Source organism: Hyperolius riggenbachi, chromosome 8 (assembly GCF_040937935.1).
Source record: "Hyperolius riggenbachi isolate aHypRig1 chromosome 8, aHypRig1.pri, whole genome shotgun sequence".
Lineage (NCBI taxonomy): Eukaryota > Metazoa > Chordata > Amphibia > Anura > Hyperoliidae > Hyperolius > Hyperolius riggenbachi.
In genome coordinates this window covers 107125847-107150506 of record NC_090653.1, presented here as the reverse complement: position 1 = coordinate 107150506, position 24660 = coordinate 107125847, and the positions used below count along the sequence as shown (strand labels likewise).

Below are 24660 nucleotides of genomic sequence, written 5' to 3'. Positions count from 1 at the left end.
TGAGTAGATCACGTTAATCAGGCTGTGTTTTCATTTGAGCTGAGAATGGGCATTTGTCCGTTTTCTACTCCTTGGAAAACCGACAGTGAATGGCTCCTATTTTATATATAGGAGCTGTTCACACGTGTCAGCCTGCAACCGATCCATTAGATCCGTTGCAGTAAGCACTTCTGTACACTCTGCAATAATCCTGGAAGAGAGAGTACATTCCCCCATATAACCTATGGGGGCAACGCATCTACCCCGGGCTCCAGTCAGATCATCAGAGCCGGCACTACACTGTCCGCTCCCGCACGTTATCCGATATGTCAAGTGGGAAATGACCCTTGTCCGGCTCACAGAGCTCTGCCGCCATAGTGACGGCAGAACAAGGGGGCTGTGCAATTGGCAGTAGTGGTGGGCCCATGCAAGCACAGTAATTTAAATTTATGTCCTGGCAGGAATAAGCAGCCAAAAACCGTGCATAAATTTTAATTACAGCGGTCTGGAAGCAGTTAATTAACTTACATAATTATTCATGATTGATTACAAATGATTTATCATTCTTTGACTCTCAAAAAACATAATGGATTGAGTGCGACAAGCTCAAGTACCCTTTAAACCTAACATAACACCTCCTATGGTTTGTGTGGTGAGTGTGGAGAGCATAGGAGCTAGAACTTGCCAACCCGATGTTAAGGGTGTCTGAGGACCTGGAGCTAAACCGGTTAAGTAACTGTACTGTAATAGCTCATTCACAATAATTTGTGTTCACACATGAAGTCCTCACAGGCTCCCCATTTTATAAAGAAAGTACTGTAAAAGTTGATAGGAACCCCAAACTCAACCAAATCAAAGCTATTAGTGACTCACTCTTGTACATCCGAGCAGAGACGTAGCCAGCAGGCGTTCCCAGCAAGACCCATAACACGACTGCACAGGTCATCAATGCTCCTCGGTTAGCAGGTGATAGGAACCCAAGGCATGCCAAGACTTAGCAGAACAAAGGAACAAATGTAGGTTAGAATATATGTACTTGGAGAAAAATAACTTTAATTCACCTTTCAATAAAATTTCCTGACAGACGCATTTATAAAAACGAGTAACTCGCTCCTGACGACGGTGGAACGCCGAAACCGGTAGAGCTGTGGACATTGGGCTTTTTCTCCAACATCGTGTTTACTTTGTGTGCACTTGATGCAATATTATTGCAAAAGGGTCCCTGTCATAAGGGCCCTTTGATGTGAGTTTTGTTTATACAATTTGAATGTGCTTTTGAATAAATGTTTGCAACTACTTTTAAAATGGGCTGACAGATATATGACACTTTTATCCTGGTGACGGTCACCTCTTGTCTGAGCACTGGGTGACTGCAGCTTTGAGTATCCCCGGTTGATTACTGGAAGTGTGGATGTAGTGCTGAGGAGTACTTTGGAATTTTGTTTGGAACCAAGTGGAATTGGTTACCTTGGCAGCGGGATCGCATCCAAATTGATTTTTTATGAAGATTAGCGCTGTATGGTTTACATATCTAACACATCAAAGTATGGCAAAACCCAAGGTTGGCCAACCATTGAGAACATGGAAAATGGCTGCACCCAAATTTGACTAAATATGGTGGCCATCTCGCCACTCCTAAACAGACCATTAGCAAACACCCAGTAGCAGCAGACATTCACCGCCATCAAGGGAACCTAAAGCACAAAGTATATGGAGGCTGCCATCTTTATTTACTTTTAAATACTAGTTGCCTGACAGCCCTGCTGATCTATTTAGCTGCAGAAGTGTCTGCATCACACCAGAAACAAGCATGCAGCCAATCTTGTCAGATCTGACAACAATGTCTAAAGCCTCGTCTACACGAGGCGATCCGGCGGCTCGATTAGCCGCTGGATCGGCTCTTCCGCATCCCCGCTCGCACCCGCCGCGTCCCCGCTCGCGTCGGATTCGATCCCCCGCTCGATTTCCCTGCCATTGTCCCCTCGTGGGGAACGAGCAGGAAATCGGCGGTGGCGAAATCCAACCCGACGGATCTTATCAATCGAGCCGCATCAGCGGCTCGATTGATAAGTCACATCGCCTCATGTAGATGAGGCTTAAAACATTGGACCTGCTGTTCAGGGCCTATGGCTAAAGGTATTAGAGGCAGAGGATCAGCTTAACCTTCCTGGCGACCAATTTCCCCAGGATTTCTGTGCAAAAAGTGATCAAATTAATTTTTATAACTTTTTTTTTCCTGTAACTTGCCAAAACGTGTCAAGCAAGGGTCTAGTATACAGTGCAGGAGAGTATTGATGTGTATGCACGTGTATACTGTTCACAGCATGTTTTGTATGGACGGATTATCTGTCAATACCGCTAGGGAGGTTTAATAGCCAGGCGACTGATATTGCTTAAAAGGAAATAAATATGGCAGCCTCCATATCCTTTTCCCTTCAGGTGTCCTTAAAGGGAACCTGAAGTTACTTAAAAAAAAAAAAGTTCACTTACCTGTGGGTTATGCGAGCCCCCTACAGCCGCTCTGTGCCCGCAAAGTTCCTGCAGTACGTCCTGTACGATCCTGCAGTCTCCCGCTGCAGCCAAGTTTCAGTACCGCTGACTTGCAAGTCAATGGCCACTGCTTATGTACAGGAAGATACATTTTTTTTCCCATGCATGCGCAGGACGGCGAAATGAGCGTTGACGAACGTGGCCAGGGCCACACAGGCGCAGTGGCTCAGCAACTGGCCAGCCACCGAAAATGAAACTTAGCCGCGGTGGGGGAATGGAAGATTGTTCCACGGTGGCATGGGCACAGGGCGGCTGCAGGGGGCTGGCAGAAACCCCCAGGTAAGTGATTTTTTTTTTTTTTTTAAAGTATCTTCAGGTTCCCTTCAAGCCTCCAGTGTGAAAGAGGTCTGCAAGGTAAAGTGGTTTGAGCTCACTGCCAATTATGTTAATTCTTGGATGACTCGCAGATTGAAATAGAAAGGTCATTTTACCAAAACTAAACCGCAGTAAGACTAGTGCAGCACAAAACTAGATATATAGCAAGGTTTTTCATTTATTTTTTAAATGAAAATTGAATTTCCAGTGAAATCCTAACCTATTAATTTAGTCAGGATATAGTGACTGACTTTAAACTCATGCAGTTTTTATACTTATACTTTATATAATGCTGCAGTATACACCCTCAGAGCCTTTCCTACTGGATACGTACCAAGCAAATTAGAAACAATTATCTACAATATACTTACACAGAGTAATAAATGTCATAATAAAAATTTGAGTTCCCTGCCCCAGAAACACAGACAGCAGCATTCCTTTCTTGGGTGGCCTGAATATATCACCATGCACCAACTTCCAGCCAAATTCTTCCTGTGCATCTTCCTGTTAATAGAGGAAAAAGACCTATGTGCTTTTTAAATGTAGTAGAAAGCATAGTTACTAAATAAATGTTGAACTTTAAGCTGCGGCACATCTCCCTGATAGCGGAGTTCCGATTCAGAGGAGCCGAGCGAGTGTAGTGTGCCGTACTGCCCTGCCAAACATGACTTTGCTCCACCCACTACCCTGTCTCCACATGACACCGCTCCCTCAAATACAATAAATGTGAAGGCTTTGGTAGATGAGTGCACATTCTGGCAGCCTTATAGAACACTGTGTGCAAGGAGTGCCTGCCATATACACATAGAAGGATACATAAGAGTGGAAAAACGCCATGGAATCTTAAATATTTTATATCCGTCTTGTGTAATTAAAAAAAAAAAAAAATAAAGTAAAGATTTTCCATCTAACTCTGTGGGAATAGATATCTGGAATTCAAATTGTTAAAGGGGGCATTTAAATTCCACGTAAAATCACCCCTTGCTCTCGCTCAGCATTTAATTCCCCCACAACTACTTTTGAAGGGCACATAAAAGTTGGGAATAAGCTCCATGTACTAACACTGGACAAAGGGGCTTCAAAATATGAGGGAGGATTTGTGGCCTCCTTTAACTTTTGTTAGGAGCCTCCCCAAAAGGTTATGGACCATGTGGGCTGTGCTCTGTGCAAAGGTTCAACGCTTGTGGGCTCTGGATTTCCTGGGACATACCAATTTGCTTGAGGGAAAAGGGGGGGTTCTTATTTCTTTAATACAATTAAAATATGCAAAAAGAAAGTGTTGCAGTGCTGTAGAAAACTCACCAAAACTATAAAAAAAAATAATAATAATAAAAAAAAAAAGAACTGCCCACCTATTGAGGAACACCCTAATTCTCAAAGCAACTTAAGGATTACATTAACCTTGCAATTGTATCAGCAGGCAAAGGGAGTGTTATTCAGACCAATGGTTTAACCATCCCAGGAATTTTTCCTAAAAAGATGAAAATTCACAACAACAACAAAAAAAAAAAAAAAAAAAAAGTTTACTTTAATTGCTCTAATTTTTTTTTACCAATGAATAGTCCTGTTTTGCCATTGAAAAGATGTACGCTGTAGCCATAACTATACTATAATTATCGTGTAACAATTGTCTGATGCATGATGGACTTAGGACTAGCCCAACTGAGCAGGGACCAACATTTCAACAGATTTCTTTTTATGACCATTTGGTACCTCCCTGCTTTCTAGTGGTCCCACCGGCCATTATTGCAAAGCCGTCCCCCACAGTTGTAAGCAGGCCAGTAAAGTAAAGCTGTGGAGACTAGGGGACACTTCTGTGTATGTCCCCCTCCTGCGTCCCTCAGTGGCTCAGTATGTGGGCAGTCATTATGCTTGGCTGTAGCACTAGATTCCAATCCAGAAATAAGGTCAGATTGCTTCATTCTGCAGTGAGATGCTTATTCAGATTGCCCATACAGTCCCAATTTTGAAGTGATGGTGGGTGGGAATATACTTACCTGGGGCTTCCTCTAGCCCCTTCCAGGCCAATCGCTCCCTCGCCGCCATCCTCCTGGATCTTCTGAATTTGGCCCCAAAATGTCAGCGCAGGCGCAGTCCGGCCACGTGTGCTCCCCCATCACACTCCCATATAGCTGGGAGAATGTTGTGCCTGCACAGAAGCACTGGCGTAGAACACGGCGGGGCCATGAATGCGCAGTACTGCTGCAGACCGGAGGACTTTCTGGGGCCAATTTCAGAAGAACCAGGAGACTGAGAAGGATGGCAAAGGAGCGATCAGCCTGGAGGGGGCTGGAGTAAGCCCCAAGTATGTATATCCCCCACCCCTGGTCATCTCAGGTTCACTTCAAAGGATACCTGAAGTGAGAGGGGTATGGAGGCAGTCATTTATTCCTTTAAAACAATATCCGTCCCACTGATCTCTCATGCCTCACTAGTGTTTGAATCACACAGCTGAAGCATGCATGCAACAAATCCAAATCAAACATCTGATCTACATTCAAAACAGGGGTGGAGGTGCCCAATGCATAAAAGATAGGCTAGTAAGCTGTTGATCTTATAAACAGAGGTAATCTTATTGAAGGATTTGGACCAGTTTAATGGGAAGAAAAAAAAAAAAAAAAAAAAAAAAAAAAAGTCTTTTATTGAAGCACATGAAATAAGATTACATCTCTGTTTATACAAACAGCAGCATATTAGCCTATCTTTTATGCATTGGCTGCCTCCTCCCATGTTTTAGTGTGTTGTCAAACTTCTTCATGAGGTGATAGTTTTTTAGTTTGTCCTAAAGAACATTTGGAGTGCGACCACCCAGTTCCTGTTACAGACCTGGAAAACCCAGCGGGGACTGTTAATTTCCCACCTGCTCTGAGCTCAAGGATTTGCAACCCACCTTAATGCTGGGCATACACGGTGAGAGGTTTATCAATCGAGCCGCTGATGGCTCGATTGATAATTTCCGAAGTGTCCGATCACCGTGCCGGATCGATACCGCGCTCGATCCCCGCAGGCGGACAATGGAAGAGACGAGCGCCTCAAAGGCGCCGAGCTCGCTGATATAGTATAGATGCTGTGACTCCTACTGTATTTTGCCTGAGGAAGCGGGATGTATGGCCCGTGAAATGCGTTGCATTGTTTTTTTGGAGTTCCGAATAAATTGTTGACTGTCTGAATCGCAGTCCTTGCCTGTGTGTTTGGAGGGGGTAAGACCACCGCTGCCTCCTTTGTTTAACCAGTTGGTTTTTTTAAGTTCAATTAACCTCCTTGCCGGTTATCCCGAGCTCAGCTCGGGGTAACCTGTGTAGGAGGATTTCTCAGGCCCCGCTGGGCTGATTTTCAAATTTTTTTTTTTTTACTGCACACAGCTAGCACTTTGCTAGCTGCGTGCAGTTTCCGCTCGCCGCCGCCAATTCGCCGCTACCCGCCGCGCCCCCCCCCCCCCCTCCAGACCCCTTGCGCAGCCTGGCCAATCAGTGCTTTGCTAGCTGCGTCCAGTTTCCGCTCGCCGCCGCCAATTCGCCGCTACCCGCTGCGCGCCGCCCCCCCCCCCCCCTCCAGACCCCTTGCGCAGCCTGGCCAATCAGTGCCAGGCAGCGCTGAGGGGTGGATCGGGATTCCCTCTGACGTCCCAACGTCCATGACGTCATTGGCGTCATCTCGCCCTGGGCTCGCTACATGGAAAAATAAAATAAAAAAAAGTGCTGCGCTGCCCCCTTGCCACCAGAATTGTAACGGCAAGGGAGTTAATTACCTTTTATTCTTTTGGCGCCTCTGTATCTTGTACACTAATTTGACCGAATTGGTCGAATGCTGCTACAGGTGTGCCAGCGCTGGAACGGGCAACGGGAGAGGAGAGAGAAGGCTCATTTGGACCCGGAGCCTTTCCTCTCCTTAGGCAAGTATCTGACTTGTTTTTTTCAAGCGGTTCCCATTGACTTTAAAGCAAAGAAGTGGAAAATTCTTGAATGGACAAGTCAGACACTTGATCTTAACCCAATTGAAAATGCATTTCACTTGTTGAAGACTAAACTTTGTGCAGAAAGGCCCACAAACAAACCGCAACTGAAAGTGGCTGTAGTAAGGCCGGGCAGAGCACTTAAAAGTAAAGGGGTTGCAACCAATTATTAGAAATTAACATTTTATTTCCAGTTACCGTATTTTTCGGAATATAAGACAGACTTTTCTCCCCCAAAAATAGGAAGAAAAAGTGCCTGCGTCTTATATTCCAAAGGCAGGGAATCCCCGACTTCAGAACCGCCTGCCGATGCCAACCGCCGATCCGCCGCATTGTCGGAGACTCCCTGCCTTGTCCCCCTGTGTGGTCTGCCGGTCCGCTCCCCCGGTAACAATAACTGCAGAGCAACTCACCTTCCTATGGATTCCAGCGCTGTGTGGTCTGCTGTGTGGTCCTCCGCCTCCAGCATGTCAGCTACACCTGTAAATGAAAAGTTAGCGCAGAGACGCTCACCTACTCAGCGGCAGCACGATCTGCAGACATCTCTCCCGGGAGGCTTCCCCTAGTGACAGCTCCTGCTAATGACTCATTGAATCATTAACAGAAATCGTCACTAGGGGAAGCCGCGCTGCTTCCCCTAGAGACGGCTCCTGTGAATGATTCAATGAGTCATTCCCCATGACTCAATGAGTCATTAGCAGGAGCCGTCACTAGGGGAAGCCTCCCGGGAGGAGATGTCTGCAGATCGTGCTGCCACCGCCGCGGCCGCTGCCGAGTAGGTGAGCAGACATCTCGGCCTCCCGGGACCGAGATGTCTGCAGATCGTGCCGCCGCTGAGTAGGTGAGCGTCTCTGTGCTAACTTTTCATTTACAGGTGTAGCTGACATGCTGGAGGCGGAGGACCACACAGCAGACTACACAGCGCTGGAATCCATAGAAAGGTTAGGTAGAGTTGCTCTGCAGTTATTGTTTCCCGGGGGAGAGCTCGACATAGGGGGGGGGGCACACATGGACATGCACAGGAGGGGGCACACACAGGAGGACAGGAGGGGGACACAGGGACTGGAGGACCACACAGGGGGGAGGGGGGGGGGTGAATGGGACACAGGGACTGGAGGACCACACGGGGGGGTGAAGGGAACACAGAAACACACACAAAGGGGGCAGGAGGGGACACAGACACACACAGGGGGACAGGCGTGGACACAAGGGGCCTGGAGGACCACAGAGGGGGGCTGGAGGAGACACACAGGACATTAGGGGACACATGGGGCAAGAGGATCACACAAGGTGGCAGGAAGGGATGCCACACACAGGGGGGCAGAAAGGGACACATAGTGGACACAAGAGGACAATGGGGAGAACATGTACTGTACAATACGCTCCTGGAATATGGACGCACCAGGTTTAGTATATACTGTATACATTTTTTTTCCCAGATTTTTGCCCTCTAAACCTAGGTGTCTTATATTCCAGAGCGTCTTATATTCCGAAAAATACGTTATTTAATCTGTCCAATTACTTTTGAGCCCCTGAAAAGAAGAGATTTTGTTCAAAAAGTGCTTTAACCGCTTCAGATTTTTGTGCAATCATTTTGTTCACCACACTGAATTAAAGCTGAAAGTCTGCACTTCAACTGCATCTTCGTTGTTTCATTTAAAAATGTATTGAGGTAATGTACTACTTAGAAAAAAAAAAGAAAAAAAAAGTCTCTGCCCAAATATTTATGGACCTAACTGTACGTAAAAAAATAAAAAAAATCTCCAATCTCCTGACAGTCAAAGACCTAGATACACTACCTAATTGCTCTTACTATTAGAAACATGCTACTAGGGTTATCCCAGTAGCCTAAATTTTGCTATAGTGTCCCTTTAACTTCACATAAACCACCAAAATAATCTGCCTCTAATGAACTAGATCTTTTTATGGTGTAAAGAACAGGTACACTGCTTCTACTTGAAAAATCAGTCTGAACTCCAGAAAATACTCACAGAAGAATCTATTTGGTTGTATCTGGCTATATCCTTGTGAAGAGTGCGCAGCATAATCATAGCTACCATGCCAGAGAGGAAGAGGACAATTACCAGGGAGTTCATTATGCTGAAAAGAGAAATGGAAAAGTCATTATACTACCTTATACAATAAGAGGGCAGCAATATAAAAATATTCAATGACTATTAAAGGGATACTTAGGAAAAAAAAAAAAAAAAAAGAGTTTTACTCACCTAGGGCTTCCAATAGCCCGCTGCAGCTGCCCGGTGCCCTCGCCATCTCCCTCCGATCCTCCTGGCTTCGCCGGCAGCCACTTCCTGTTTCGGTGACAGGAGCTGACAGGCTGGGGACGCGAGTGATTCTTCGCGTTCCTGGCCACAATAGCGCCATCTATGCTGCTATAGCATATATCATATACCATATAGCAGCATAGAGGGTGCTAATGTGTCTGGGAACGCGAAGAATCACTCGCGTCCCCAGCCTGTCAGCTCCTGTCACCGAAACAGGAAGTGGCTGCTGGCGGGGCCAGGAGGATAAGAGGGAGACAGCGAGGGCACCGGACAGCTGCAGGGGGCTATTGGAAGCCTCAGGTGAGTAACACTAATTTTTTTTGTTTGACTTAAGTGTCCCTTTAAGTATAAATCTGCATTGTGTTTTTTTTTTTTTTTTTTTTTTTTTTTTAATTCCTGTACTTTCCCTATGCCTGCAGGACAACAGTGGGCTAGCCTTGAAGACTGCTCACCTAATGGTATGCTGGAGAGATGTTCCTTAGTACCTTCCTATGCTAAGGAGGTGCTCAGCCTGTGCTGACAGAGTCTGCACTGAAAATGGATGTTCTCAAGAGACAGCAGGGGGTGTAGGCAGCAAAATTGCTTCCAGAAGAAGTGGAAAAGGTAAAAACCATATCGGACCTGCTAAATCTGCAATAATTCTTTAAACAGTAAGCCTACAAAGTGGGTGAAAGGTGTAAGCAGTTCTGCATACAGTATACACAGTCCTGATTTCTCCAGGGTTATATTTTCACACCTTATCAATAAAATGCTGTTTAAGCCCCCACCATAATTTTGACAGTACTTATTCAATCTATTATTGGTACTTTAAAAACATTTTTAGCACTCTGCAAATGTTAAAGGACACCAGAGTTGAATGGTAAATGAAAAACAGACGGTACAGTGGTGTGAGGGGAGCAGACTCTTACAACACTTCCTGTGTGCCAGCGTCCCCGTCCGTCTTTCTCTAAAAGCCTTTGTGTGGATACCGTAGGTTGGCGCCAGGGCTGTGGAGTTGGAGCAATTTTGGATAGCTGGAGTCGAAGTTGGAGTCGGTGGTTTCATAAACTGAGGAGTTGGATGATTTTTGTACCAAATCGACAACCCTGGTAAGAATTAGACTAAGGAGTCTGAGTCATTTTGGGTACCTTGAGTCGGTGGTTTCATAAACTGAGGAGTCAGAGTCGCATGATTTTTGTACCGACTCCTGGTCGGCCCTCTTTGACCAGGACATGCATGGCTGCACATTTACTGTATGTCAGTCGGCGCCTTGTCACCGTGCTCCCTGCTTGTGCACAAAGAAGATGATGAGCGGGGAGTGCTGTCACAAGGCGCCGACCTGACCTATTGTGCATGAGCAGCCATGTAGGTCTGGGTCAAAGGGCGCCAACCTATGGGACCCAAACAGAGGATTTTAGAGAGGAATTGAAGGGGATGCTGGAACACAGGAGGTGAGGTAGAGTCTGCACACCTCCTCACACACTAATATAGCATCCATTTTTTTATTTACTATTCAATTCAGGTATCCTTTAAACAAGATATGAAAAATATCTTCTAGAATACTTGGGAGAAAAATAAATTAAATAAGTGCCCTAGTCTCCATTAGGATTGCAGCAGTGCCACGTCCATTCACCAATACAATTTGAGGGACTTTCTGAAGTATTCATCCAAAGTATATTCACTCAGTTTACTTTTCAGCTAAGTTATATAGATTTGGTAAAATAATCAATTCATTAGTGAGCACCGTATGTCATCACCATGCAATGCTAGTTCTGTTATCCCCAATTCTGTTATACCCAAGATCTTGCTATACAAGTGGGACCTGACTTCATAGGCATCGGCGTACACTTATGACCATTTCATTAAAGGGGCACTACAGTGAAATTTAGGCTACTGGGGTAAACCTAGCAGAAGGTTTCAATAGTAACAGCAACAATTAGGTAGTGTATCTGGTTACAAATGTGGGCTGGATAGGATAATTTAACGCACCTCTTATGCTGTGCATACACGGCTTCGATTTTGCCGCTTGATTCTCCCGCCCGCTCGATTCCCCAGGAGATTCTGTTATGTTCCGCTCGTTTTTCTTATCATTTTTCCATTGTCCTCAATGCGGAATTGAGCGCGGAAACGATCGGGTCGGAGATCAGACATGTCGGAAATTATCTTTTGAGCCATCTAAATGGCTCAGAATCGAGCAGTGTATTCCCAGCATAACAGATCCTGGCTGTCCCTTATGCTGGCTACACACGGTGCGTTCCCGCACTCGATGCGCCGCTCGATTCCCGTTGATTCGTTTATTTCTGACATGTCCGATTCGTGTTTCGATGGATCATTAGGTCGATTTGCCATACTTTAAATGGCAATCGACCCTAAAATCATCGAAATGCGCTCGGAAATAAACGAATTGACGGGAATCGAGCGGCGCAGAAACACACCGTGTGTAGTCAGCATTGGATAGAAGCAATGTCCTTCTCTGTTTAGCTCAGCTGTGAGCGAGATAAAATGCTGTTCTGCAAGGGCGGCTGTTCAGCAAGTACAGATATCTTACGTAAACAAACAAGCAGCTTCCTGTTTATTTACCCAAGATATTTATACTACTTGCTGCTGACAAACCTGCCTACAGAACAAGCTTTTATCTCACTCACAGAGGGGAGAGAAAGAGTTTACAGCTTAAAGGTAGCCATACACTGGTCGATTTGCCATCAGATTCGACCAACAGATAGACCCCTCTCTGATCGAATCTGATCAGAGAGGGATCGTATGGCTGCCTTTACTGCAAACAGATTGTGAACCGATTTCAGCCTGAAACCGTTCACAATCTGTTGTGGTGGTGCTGCCGCCGCTCCCCCCGCCCGCATACATTACCTGCTCCGCCGGCGCGACTCCAGTCCCCAGGTCTCCACTATCTTCTCCGCTCTGGTCTCCAGGTCCAGCATGCTTTACTTCTTCCTGCCCGGCAGGAAGTTTAAAAACAGTAGAGCGCCCTTTACTGTTTAAACTTCCTGCCGGGCAGGAGGAACTGAAGCATGCCGGAGACCAGCGCGGACACGGAGCAGCGGTGACCGGGGGTAGTCGTGCCGGCGAAGCAGGTAATGTATGCGGCTCTATTACGTCGGGCGTCGGGTACTCGAATGCCGTTAGCGACGAGCTCCCTACCCACGGGCGATGGGCGGTAATTTTCCGCACGGAGCGATCGGACGAAATGGATCAAAATTTGGCGTGTAGCGCGAACGATTGGCAGTAGATTCGATCCCAGTGATCGAATCTGCTGTCGAAATGGCGGCAAATCGGGCCAGTGTATGGCCAGCTTAACAGAGGAGGAGGCTGCTTTCTAATGACACCAGGATCTGAAAGAGATGCTATCCTACCCAGCCAACCTATATGAAATCAGATATACTACCTAATTGCTCTTCCTATTAGAAACATGCTACTGGGGTTATCCCAGTAGCCTAAATTTTACTGTAGTGTCCCTTTAAGTAGAAAAAATAAATTAAAGCGGACCTGAACTCAGAACTTCCTCTCGGCTCTAAGATATGCAACAGCATAATAACCTTTAAAGAAAAACATTTGTTACAGCTGGTACAAATCCTGCGATAAATCTGCAGTGTCTACTTCCTGCATTCATGGAAGCAGACATAGGGTTAATATCCTGTGTTTACCAATTAGCTTCTCAGCTGTGGCAGTCAGCTGACACAGCTGAGTGATCAAATTACAACTTGCGACTAGTCACAGATGAGGGGCAATAAGACAGGCTAAACTCTTTAACTAAATACAAGGTTAAGGAAGGAGGAGATTGTGACAGTGAGGCGAACGGAAACTACGCGGGGATCGAACGGCAGCGCTAAAACAATACACAGATCTATGCCCCTGATTCACAAGTGAAGTATACAGGGGCGTAGATATGCGTAGCAAAAATCCTGAAGTGGTTAAAGTGGTTCTGCAATCATGGTGGCTGAGTATATGTTAGTATAAAGTAGTGGGAGTCCTACCAAATGCGTGTGGAAGTGTGCCCAACCATTCTAGGGTTGGTCTGGCAACCCTGAATATTGTCTGGCGTGCTTATCGGCAATGCATGCCCTGCTGTTAAGTACCTAGTGGTAGGACCATGGGTAATGCACAGGAGGCTTGTAAGGGCCCCATGGCTTAAATGTGCCATTGTAATTATATTTGACTAATACCTGTGCATTTAATGACTAAGATGTTGTTGCAGCCAGCTGAGGGCTTCCTGGAGTTCCTGTGTTTGGTTCAATTTGGTACCAGATCTGGATATGGCTCATAGCCTGGTATATAACCATGTCCTGGAACTAGCAAAGTTTGTAGAGTTCCAAATGTTAAAATGTAATGCAGCATTACCTAACATTGCAGCCAGTTGATAATTTGGCACTTTGTCCTCTCATTTCTTCACTCTACCCACATATGATCGCACCAATGCACAGATATCACACCGCACATAAAGCAGTATTTCGGTTTTTTTTTATCATGCTAGATGAATTATTAAGCTAGGTGTTAATTAGGGAGGAGTGAAAATTATCTCGCCAAAAACAAGATTGTCCCAGGGTGTATGAACGGTACAGGTTGTGTATGTGGGCATTATCTCACCTAAGTCAAGGCCTCCCTTCCCATGCTGCGCTCCATCTTACACTTGATAAGCAGAAGTTCCGGATTAGAAGGCAGAGGTGGAAGATGGAACACAGCACGGAGGAATGGAAAAATTCACACCAGCCTGTTCATTTTGTCTGTTGCTTTTCCACAAACAAACAATCCCAACAGGTATGATTTTTTTTGGGACAGCAGACTACCTTGCTATTCTCCAGATATACATGAATCTGCTCCGAACTGGAAGAGGACCCTGCAACTGACCACAACCCTGCATAAATACAGCACATCCATACAATACAGATAAAGTACTGCTTGTGCTGGACTCTTGTGAACCAAGCCTCAACTTCTGGCCCTGACCCACCTCACTCATTGGCCCAACTCATTTCCTACTTCATCATTTGATATACCGTATATACTCACATATAAGCCGACCCGCATATAAGCCGACCCCCCAACTTTTCCCTGAAAAACCAGGGAAAAATGATTGACCCCCCATATAAGCCGGGGGTAGGAAATGCTGGATTGGTGCAGCCCCCAGTGTGTCCCAGTATAGCTAGTATAGTTCCCAGTATAGGTAGGTAGTGTCCAGTATAGCCAGTATAGTGCCCAGTATAGCCAGTATAGTGCCCAGTATAGCCAGTATCGTGCCCAGTATAGCGCCCAGTATGGGTAGGTAGTGCCTCAGTTTAGCTAGTATAGTGCCCAGTTTAGCTAGTATAGTGCCCCAGTATGGCTAGTAAAGTGCCCAGTTTAGCCAGTATAGTGCCCAGTTTAGCCAGTATAGTGCCCAGTTTAACCAGTATAGTGCCCAGTTTAACCAGTATAGTGCCCAGTTTAACCAGTATAGTGCCCAGCATAGGTAGGTAGTGCTCCCCGCTCCCCCCCGCGGCCGCCGCCGCTATTACCTGCTTAGGCAGCGGCCGCTTCCTAATCCGCGTTCCTCTTCTGAACTTTCAGCGTGTATCACAGCAGCGCGCCCGCCGCTGCTGCTGTGACGATGCAGAGTGCAGGAAAGAGCGCAGCTCCCTATAGCAGCGATCCGTATCGCCGTTACCAAGGGAACCGCTCTTTCCTGCCCCCTGCATCGTCACAGCAGCAGCGCACACGCTGAAAGTTCAGAAGAGGAACGCGGATTAGGAAGCGGCCGCTGCCTAAGCAGGTAATAGCAGCGGCGGCCGCGGGGGGAGCGGGGAGGGGGTGAGCGGGGCGCGGACCACCCACCACTAGACCACCAGGGAAGACTCGCATACAAGCCGACCCCCCAACTTTTGACCCCATTTTTGGGGGTCAAAAATTCAGCTTGTATGCGAGTATATACGGTAGTTCAGATAAATAGACAAAGTACCAAAGGAGTATTGAAACAAAAAAGATAGATACTTACCTATATAGAGGGAAAGCTCTGAATCCTCCCGAGGCTTCCCAATTCCTTCTTGCCCCCACCGTTGGTGCGCAGCCATATTGCTCGCCCACGGGCGGCTCCGTGCTGCTCGGGCATGCAGAGGAGCGCAATCTGGAACTTCCAGAGGGTCCCTGACAGCTGTGGTGGTCTCTAGGACAACACAGAAAGCCTATAGAGGCATACCTCTTTGTAAGAAAGTATATTCTTTTTTGTTAGTATCCACCTCGGGAAAAAAACGGATCTATTCCATTGACTGGATACATTTTCCCTTCCCATTAGTGGACCCGATCAATCATTTCCAACCAATCATATTTATTGGATCAGCCGATTGACCAGGAAATTGGACTATTAGTGGCCACCTTTAGATGAAAATGCACCTATGTTCTGTAATATCTACAAAATTTGATTAAGGGCCCATAATGTAGCTGAGCTAAGTGAAAGAGTTCTGAGTATTGTTGCTCTTAATTTCTTACAATCGGAAGACACATTAAATACGCTTCACTTATCCTTACCTGAACCACTGAATATTTGTGTGTGGCATTGACTCCAATATATAGTCCCAACGGGATGCCCATTTAATGGCATCATTTGCCTAAAAGATTAAGAAAATTATATGTGAGAGATGACGAACAGTTACAATTTGAAAGGTTCTGCGGAAACATCTAGTACTAATGGCCAAAGGCACACACACAGGTTCATTCAGCAGTGACCAGCTATAGAACAGTTATGTGAAGCAACGCATTCAAGACAGCAAAAGAGGTCTCAAATGTTAAACTGTAGGCCAAATACACGAAGTTTTCAAAAAATCCAGCAGCCTCTCGGTCCTATCTAACATCATGTAGTTTTACATGGTACAGTTACTAAAGTGTACAATGCATGTTTCTATTGCACACCAAGGACTTTACCTCAAATGTGCCCAGTTGAACACTTTAAAAGAACAACTGAAATAAGTGTTATACAGAGGGTGCCATATTTATTTTCTTTTAAACAATGCCATTGCCTGGCAAGCCCGCTGATCTATTTGGTAGCAGTAGAGTCTGAATCACAACAAACAAGCATGCAGCTAATCTTGTCAGATCTGAAAATAATGTCAGAAACACCCGATGTGCTGCATGCTTGTTCAGGGTCTATGGCTGGATGTATTAAAGGCAGAGGATCAGCAGGACAATCAGGCAACTGGTATCGCTTTAAAGGAAATAAATATGGCGGCCTCCATATCCCACTTGCTTCAGTTGTCCTTTAAGCTGGCTTTACACATAATGCTAACTGCACAATTGTATCCAATCTCACCACATCTGTGATGTATGAAGGCTTACTAATAGAATATGTTCAAAAGGTAGAAGCAATCAATTTACCATTACATTGCATAGATCTAGGCCCATTCACAGTGGGGTGCTGTGGTGCAATGTAATGCATTGTAAAGCATTGTTACACAAAGTCACACTGCCATGTTAAATATATGCATGTTCATAGTTTGTATGGTACAGCTTGATATGACAGTGTGAGGTATCCCGATGTACTGCATGCAGTGCATTACAGCATTATGCATGTGTTAACGGTGAAGCATACTTTTTTCATTGACTGTACGCTTCACTGTATGTGACGCGCGCCACACACACACGGTTCAACTGGAAAGCAATGCAAAACCCACTCTAAAAGCAGCCTGAAAAACTTGGACACAGGTGTAAAATCGAGATTGTATAGTAGTGTATGCAATCTACAGGGTGGGCCATTTATATGGATACACCTTAATAAAATGGGAATGGTTGGTGATATTAACTTCCAGTTTGTGGCACATTAGTATATGTGTGTATAGAGGAGTATAGCACTCTTTCAGCAGTAGAATCACAGCAAGAGGTCTTCAAATTGCGTCGGAGCATAGGATTGGTCGTCGTGGGCCAGTTGAATGGCCCCCAAGGTCTCCCGATCTGACCCCCTTAGACTTTTATCTTTGGGGTCATCTGAAGGCAATTGTCTATGTTGTGAAGATACGAGATGTGCAGCACCTGAAACTATGGATACTGGAAGCCTGTGCTAGCATTTCTCCTGCGGTGTTGCTATCCGTGTGTGAAGAGTGGGAGAAGATGGATCTCCTGCTGATCTTGTTCACACCACCAACACAATCAATGAGTTCGCTCTCATAGCCGAAAAGTATCAAAGTTTCTTGCTCAACTGGTTGCTCACAACCGACAGATAAAAACAGCAAACTGGCTGTATGCCAGGCCAATTGTGCCAAAAGCTTGCAGGTATCCGGCTAAACCGGCTGTCACTACATAATCCTGCTGGCATCTAGCACCAGCCTGCTGCTAAAGATAAACCCAGTGTGTATCCCCTGCGTCTGGCCCATATGACATGCTACAATTAGAACAGCCCTCCATACCCCCGAGCTGGACTTTTACGCTACGAGAGCGAACTCTTATTGTATTGGAGGTGTAAATGAGATCAGCAGGCGATCCATATTCAGGAGGTTTCCAGCAGGCGCAGCATCTGGCGAGTTGCCTGCATTAGGGAGGAGGGGTTTCATGGTGATCCCATGCCCTGAAGCAATTTGAAGACATCTTGGAGGTGAAGTGGTTAAAGAGAATCTGTATTGATAAAATCGCACAAAAGTAAACATACCAGTGCGTTAGGGGACATCTCCTATTACCCTCTGACACAATTTCGCCGCTCCTCGCCGCATGCAGTTGGCTGATGGTATGCAGTTGGCTGATGGTGTAATGGTTAAGGGCTCTGCCTCTGACATAGGAGACCAGGATTCGAATCTCGGCTCTGCCTGTTCAGTAAGCCAGCACTAATTCAGTAGGAGACCTTTGGCAAGTCTCCCTTACACTGCTACTGCCAATAGAGCGCGCCCTAGTGGCTGCTGCTCTGCTCTGGCGCTTTGAGTCCGCAAGGAGAAAAGCACAATATAAATGTTATTTGTCTTGTCTTGTCATTAAAAGTGGTTAAAAACAGTTTTAAAAAGTTTGTTTATAAACAAACAAAATGGCCACCAAAACAGGAAGTAGGTTGATGTACAGTATGTCCACACATAGAAAATACATCCATACACAAGCAGGCTGTATACACCCTTCCTTTTGAATCTCAAGAGATCATTTGTGTGTTTCTTTCCCCCTGTTCTCATGCACTGAAGTTTCAGGCTGCTTGTTTCTTCCTGCAAACAGCTTTGCCCTTGTCTGCAATTCCTCAGTATGTGAAAGCCCAGCCAGCTCAGAGGACTATTTATCCAGCTTGTAAAAGATAAGAGAGAAGAGAGAAGCTGCTCTAATCCTAAATAATACACAGGCAGTGTGCATATAGGGGCCTGAAAGGGGGAGTTCATAGCAGAACCACAACACTGAAGAACTTGGCAGCCTTCCAGACACAGCCTGACAAGTCTGACAGGGGAAAGATACATTGATTTATTACAGAGACAGTGATAGTATAAAGTGCTGCAGTAAGCCAGAACACATTAGAATAGCTTTTTGAACTTGTAGGATGATAAAAAACAGGATGCAATTTTTGTTACGGAGTCTCTTTAACAGTGTGGACTGTTTGTGTTTTTGCCTAAAACAAGCATCTTGGCAAAAATTATTTCAAATTTATCATGGTTATTGCAGACTGTGATACAGTAATCTGTGAGCGCTAAGACCATCCAGAGTTTGAATAGTAGTGTATCAGCAGCTTTAATTCATTTGCTTGCTCAAAACACTTCTGTGTGCATCCTACTATAGTTAACACAATTACTGCCTTAAAAGGAAACCTGAAACAAAAACTATAAAAGCATTTGTTCTTACCACGGGCTTCCTTCAGCCCCCTTTAAGCTGTGGGCTCCATCGCTGTCCCTCGGCTGCGCCGTTCTTTTCCAGTCAGCACATACAGCCCTGGTGTGCCCCCCTTGGGCTCTCGTTGCTGGGAACGCTCTGCACAGGCGCAGAACATTCCCAGTGACGGGAGAGCAATGGGGCGCATGCACAGTATGCGCCGACAGGGGCAGCCAGCAGAGGATCAGAGCATCCCGGGAGCATGGCAAAGGGGGTCCATGGCCTAAAGTGGGCTGAAGGAAGCTCCAGCCTCCAGGTAAATCTAAAATGCTTTTAAAGTTTTTGTCTCATGTACACTTAAAAGCCTGATTAAACCTAATTTTTTCTGTTTGCATTACCTAAGCTGGAACACCCATTTAAAGCGGGGAAGGATTAGAACTACCGTTTTTTTTTTTTTTTTTTATGTGTCCTCAACAGGGAAAGTACTGGAATAAACCCTGGCTACAAGAAGAAATAAACAAACACACACACACACACACACACACACACACACACACACACACACACAGAATCCTTGCTCCTCACCTCATCTTAGACATTTTAATAAGTAATAAGGGAGGTGGATCAATCATCCAGGAACCAATGCTTTCCCTGCCTATGACCAGTGTCAGCATGCACACAGCTTATTCTGGTGTGTGTATGGTGCACATGGATGGGTTTTGTTGTGGGAATAGTTTGGTGCACTATCTGAAGAGAATATGTCCTATGCATGTTATAGGGCCAGAGTTAGGACACATATGAAATTCTAGGGAAACACTACACTGTGTATGCAACTACCCAAGAGAGCTTCTTAGCCACAGGTCTTCCATTATCATCATCATTGATTTATATAGCACCAACATATTCCATGAAGACTACTTATCAGATTTCTAGGACTGTACATGGGCATGCCAGGGTCTTATTGGATTCTGCCAGAACTGAGCTAATGGTAGACACATCCCGACTGTGAAAGGAGGTCAGCATACATCTGGATAGTGTACTAGTTAAGGGCACAGCCTCTGACATTGGAGACCACGGGTCGAATCTTGGCTCTTCCTATTCAGTAAACCAGTATCCTATTCAGTAAGGATTCCTTGGGCAAGACTCCCTAACACTGCTACTGCCTACTGAGCACGCACTTAGTGGCTGCCTCACGAGCGCTTTGAGTCAGACAGGAGAAAAGCTGCACCAAGTTTTATTACCTGACCACTGCATTTTCAGTCCTCACCATTTCCAGTTTCATTGTGCTATTGCGGATAACCTTGGACAGCACATTTGAAGACATGCAAGCCTTAACATTTTTGCAACCTTGTTGGACCAGTAAGACCAGTATATATTTTGTTATTATGCCCAGGCTTGCCATTGTGTAGTATTGTTATATACATTGAACAACAACTGTAATGTAAATTTTAACAGAGTATGACTCTTTACTCCTACACAGCCAGCTCTGCTTGATTTAATTATTATGTTCAGCCTACACATTATAGTGTTGATCATTAGCACTTGTGTGGTATACCTATTTAATCATATCCTGGACCAATTAATTTTTTATTGTGTTCAAGTGTACCTGAAAGAACTGATGTGGTTTTAAAAAGGTGGTCACTCCAGTGCTAAAGTATCCTTCCTTAACAGCTTTTATTTCACAAGTTGCTAAAAATGTTTGCACGGTTGCGTGCGATTGTTAGCAGGGCTGTGGAGTCAGAGTTGAGAAGTCTGAGCACGCGCGTGTGTATATTTTCTTTTTTAACCACTTGAGGACTGGCATATAAAACCCCCTTAACCACTTGATGACCCACCCTTTACCCCCCCCTTAAGGACCAGCGCTGTTATTTGTGATCTGTGCTGGGTGGGCTCTACAGCCCCCAGCACAGATCAGGGTGCATCTAGAGCGATCAGATCGCCCCCCTTTTTCCCCCACTATGGGGATGATGTGCTGGGGGGGGGGGGTCTGATCGCTCCTGCCTGCCGGTGTTGCGGGGGGGGGGGGCACCTCAAAGCCCCCCTCCGTGGCGAAATCCCCCCCCCCCCCCTCCCTCTCCTACCTGGCCCCCTGGTGTTCCGGGCTGCACAGGACGCTATCCGTCCTGTGCAGCCAGTGACAGGACTTCCCCTGTCACATGGCGGCGATCCCCGGCCGCTGATTGGCCGGGGATCGCCGATCTGCCTTACGGCGCTGCTGCGCAGCAGCGCCGTACAATGTAAACAAAGCGGATTATTTCCGCTTGTGTTTACATTTAGCCTGCGAGCCGCCATCGGCGGCCCGCAGGCTATTCACGGAGCCCCCCGCCGTGATTTGACAGGAAGCAGCCGCTCGCGCGAGCGGCTGCTTCCTGATTAATCAGCCTGCAGCTGGCGACGCAATACTGCGTCGCTGGTCCTGCAGCTGCCACTTTGCCGACGCGCGGTATGAGTGCGCGGTCGGCAAGTGGTTAAAGGAAACCAGAAATGTAAAAAAAAAAAAAAAAAACATGAATTTTCATACATACGTGCGGCTTCCTCCAGCCCCCTCCGGCCTGATCATTCCCTCTGCGCCATCCTCTGCCTCCTGGATCTTTGGTAATGGGTCCCTGTATTAAGGCCAGTCGGGCCCTGCCCCGCTGTGTTTCTGCTGCTAGGAGCTTTCTGCGCCTGCGCAGTACTACTGAGCAGGTGTAGAACTCTCCTAGTCGCGGGAGATGGGGAGCGCGCGCAGCCACACTGCACATGCGCCGACTGGCCAAAGATACCGGGACCCTTTACCGAAGATCCAGGAGGCGGAGGACGGTACCACGGGAGCAATCAGGCCGGAAGGGGCTGGGGGAAGTGCCAAGTATGGATGATTTTTTTTTTTTCCCTAACATCTCTGGTACACTTTAAGGACCAGAGCAGTTTTGTCTTTTTTTTAGGTGTCACCAGTTTAGATAGCCAGGTATAGGTACCCCCAGTATAGATAGACAAGCTTATGTTTTCCCAGTATAGGTAGCTAGGCATTACTCACCTCTCAGGTACAGCGATGAGCAGCTCTCCCCGCTTCCACTCTCACCGCCGCTAAGTAGCGAGTCCTGGCTTGATTTCGTCATCAAGCTGGGACCAAACACTACAGGCAGTGCGAGGCTGGACGCTGGGCAAAGTAAAGCAGAGGGACACCAAGAGCCCCAATAGTGTAATTCGTCTTGGGGACAACAAAATAAATGAGAAAATTATACTTACAAACCAGGGTTACCAATAGGCAACCACTGTATAGGCAGGTGGGGAGAACAATCCTGACCCCACTCAGGAATAAAAAGTCGCTCTCTGTAGACAGGAAAATAGGGTAACAACCCTCCACCCAGGGTGGACTCAATGTAGTGTACAAGATACAGAGGCGCCAAAAGAATAAAAGGTAATTAAATGAACTTAAAAAACCAACTGGTTAAACAGAGGAGGCAGCGGTGGTCTTACCCCCTCCACACAGACACAGGCAAGGACGCCGAGGCGCCGAGCTCACTGATATAATACAGATGCTGTGACTCCTACTGTATTTTGCCTGAGGAAGCGGGATGTATGGCCCGTGAAACGTGTTGCATTGTTTTTTGGAGTTCCGAATAAATTGTTGACTGTCTGAATCGCAGTCCTTGCCTGTGTCTGTTTGGAGGGGGTAAGACCACCGCTGCCTCCTCTGTTTAACCAGTTGGTTTTTTAAGTTCATTTAATTACCTTTTTATTCTTTTGGCACCTCTGTATCTTGTACACTACATTGAGTCCACGCTGGGCAGAGTGGAGGGGGAGTGACAATTGCTGGAAGAAAGTAAGAAGAGGCGAGTCTGGTTCTCTTCTTCCGCCGTTGCCTTTAGTGATCACTACGATCAGCGGAGATCGTAGTGATCACGAGCCTATTACCATGGCTCCTGATCAATGAGGGGAGATGTCAGCTGCAATATGACATCGGGTGCATGCAATCGCGTCAGGATTTCAAGGACATTACAGTTACATCCTGTCTGCAGCAGACAGCCACACAGAGGACGTAAACGTAACGCCCTTGGTCCCAAAGGGGTTAAATAGCATTAAAAAAAAATGTTTTGCAGGCTACAAGTAGCGTTTAATTCCATCATTTATTGCCATCTAGGTCCTGGTGAAGAGACTTTCTCATATCCTGTCCCATTGACCATCAGGCCACCAAGTAAGACATCTTTCCAACAGAGAGAAGAAAACAAAGGCTTCCTTTCAGAAGATTCTACACACTTCCTGCCCAGGTGGAAGTACAAGGGACATGAATAGCTATAAAACACCTGACCAATGCTGTAAACCTTTTCCCATGCTACACTAAATTAAGACGTTTTGTTAGAAGCGCCACTCGAATTAAAAGCACTTACTTGAAAAACCACTGAATAGGTGTAGATGACATCCAGTTTTCCAGTTAGTACATTTGGGATCTCCATTGGTTGACCTTCACATTTTAAATTATTTAAATCAGTATGTTTATAACTAGAGAGAAAATTAAAAAACAAAGATTGAAAATATCATAATACTGTCTGTCCATTATAATAGTCACATGGAATGCGGAAAGCCATTACGGCTGTTTCACACCAAGAAGTGTAGTGATGGGGTGATTTTGGAGTGACTTTATAAACTTTGGTGTGAAATAGCCCATAGGATTTAATTGTCCAAAAGCTTTTCAACACACTAGAAAGCGATTGCGATCAGAAAAGCTCTTTAAAGAGAACCCGAGGTGGGAATCTTAGAGTTAAATCTATTCACAGAGGCTGGGTCTGGCTATAGTGCCCAGCCTCTGTTGCTAGTTGAATATTCCCTAAATCCCCCCCGCGCTCTACACTAGCCCATAAATTACAGCCGCGCTGGCGACACTGAGCGTGTTGCAGCAGGCTCTGTTTACCATTCTAGTGCCACTCATGCCGCTCCCCCGCCTCCTGCAGAGCGCCGATCCCCGCCCACGTCTCTTCCCTCGCCGCTGATTAGAGAGAAGGGACTCGGGCAGGGAACTGCGCTCTGCAGGAGGCGGGGGAGCAGCGTGAGTGACACTAGAAAAGTAAACAGAGCCAGACAGCGCAGCTGTAATTTATGGGCTCGTGCAGAGCACAGGGGGGATTTAGGGAATATTCAACTAGCAACAGAGGCTGGGCACTATAGCCAGACCCAGCCTCTGTGTATAGATTTAACTCTAAGATTCCCACCTCGGGTTCTCTTTAAAGAGAATCTGTATTGGTTGTTTTTTTTTGTTTTTTTACAACACAAAAGTAAACATACCAGTGCGTTAGGGGACATCTCCTATTCCCCTCTGTCACAATTTCGCCACTCCCCACCGCATTAAAAGTAGTCAAAAACAGTTTTAAAAAGTTTATAAACAAACTAAATAGCCACCAAAACAGGAAGTAGGTTGATGTACAGTATATCCACACATAGAAAATACATCCATACACAAGCAGCCTGTATACTGCCTTCCTTTTGAATCTCAAGGAGATCATTTGTGCGTTTACCTTCTGTCCCTCTGCAGCTCTCATCCACTGAATACTAGTGACAGGCTGATCATTTCTTCCTGCAGACAGCTCTGCTCTGTCTGTAATTCCTCAGTATGTGTCAGCCCAGCTCCTTTCACAGCCTAACAGGAGGATTTTTATCCAGCTCTCTTCTCTCACTGATAAGAGAGCAGAGACGCTGCTGGCTTATGTAAATAACACACACACGGGAGTGTGCATAGAGGGGCCCGGAGAGGGGTGTGCATAACAGATCAGCACGGAAGAGTTGGCAGCCTTCCAGACACAGGGCGACAAGTCCGACAGGGGAAAGATACATTGATTTATTACAGAGACGGTGATAGTAGGATAGTAGAAAAGTGCTGCAGTAAGC

At 46.1% G+C, this 24660-nt stretch overlaps 1 protein-coding gene and 1 long non-coding RNA gene across 2 annotated transcripts in view; one reads left to right on the top strand and one right to left on the bottom strand.

The window, feature by feature from the left end:
• Window positions 1-24660, bottom strand: part of LOC137529069 (transmembrane 9 superfamily member 2-like) — an 83996-nt gene that overhangs the window by 39232 nt on the left and 20104 nt on the right. Inside the window, exons 7-11 of the mRNA XM_068250985.1 lie at window positions 23169-23280; window positions 15568-15647; window positions 8788-8896; window positions 3216-3348; window positions 853-972 (exon numbers count right to left, since the gene is read on the bottom strand). Coding sequence (XP_068107086.1) covers window positions 853-972; window positions 3216-3348; window positions 8788-8896; window positions 15568-15647; window positions 23169-23280 — 554 coding nt within the window. The remainder of the gene's footprint in view (window positions 1-852; window positions 973-3215; window positions 3349-8787; window positions 8897-15567; window positions 15648-23168; window positions 23281-24660) is intronic.
• On the top strand, window positions 9504-23321 carry LOC137529071 (uncharacterized). The gene is made up of 2 exons (XR_011023574.1): window positions 9504-9681; window positions 22922-23321. It is a non-coding gene; the product is annotated as an uncharacterized lncRNA (long non-coding RNA).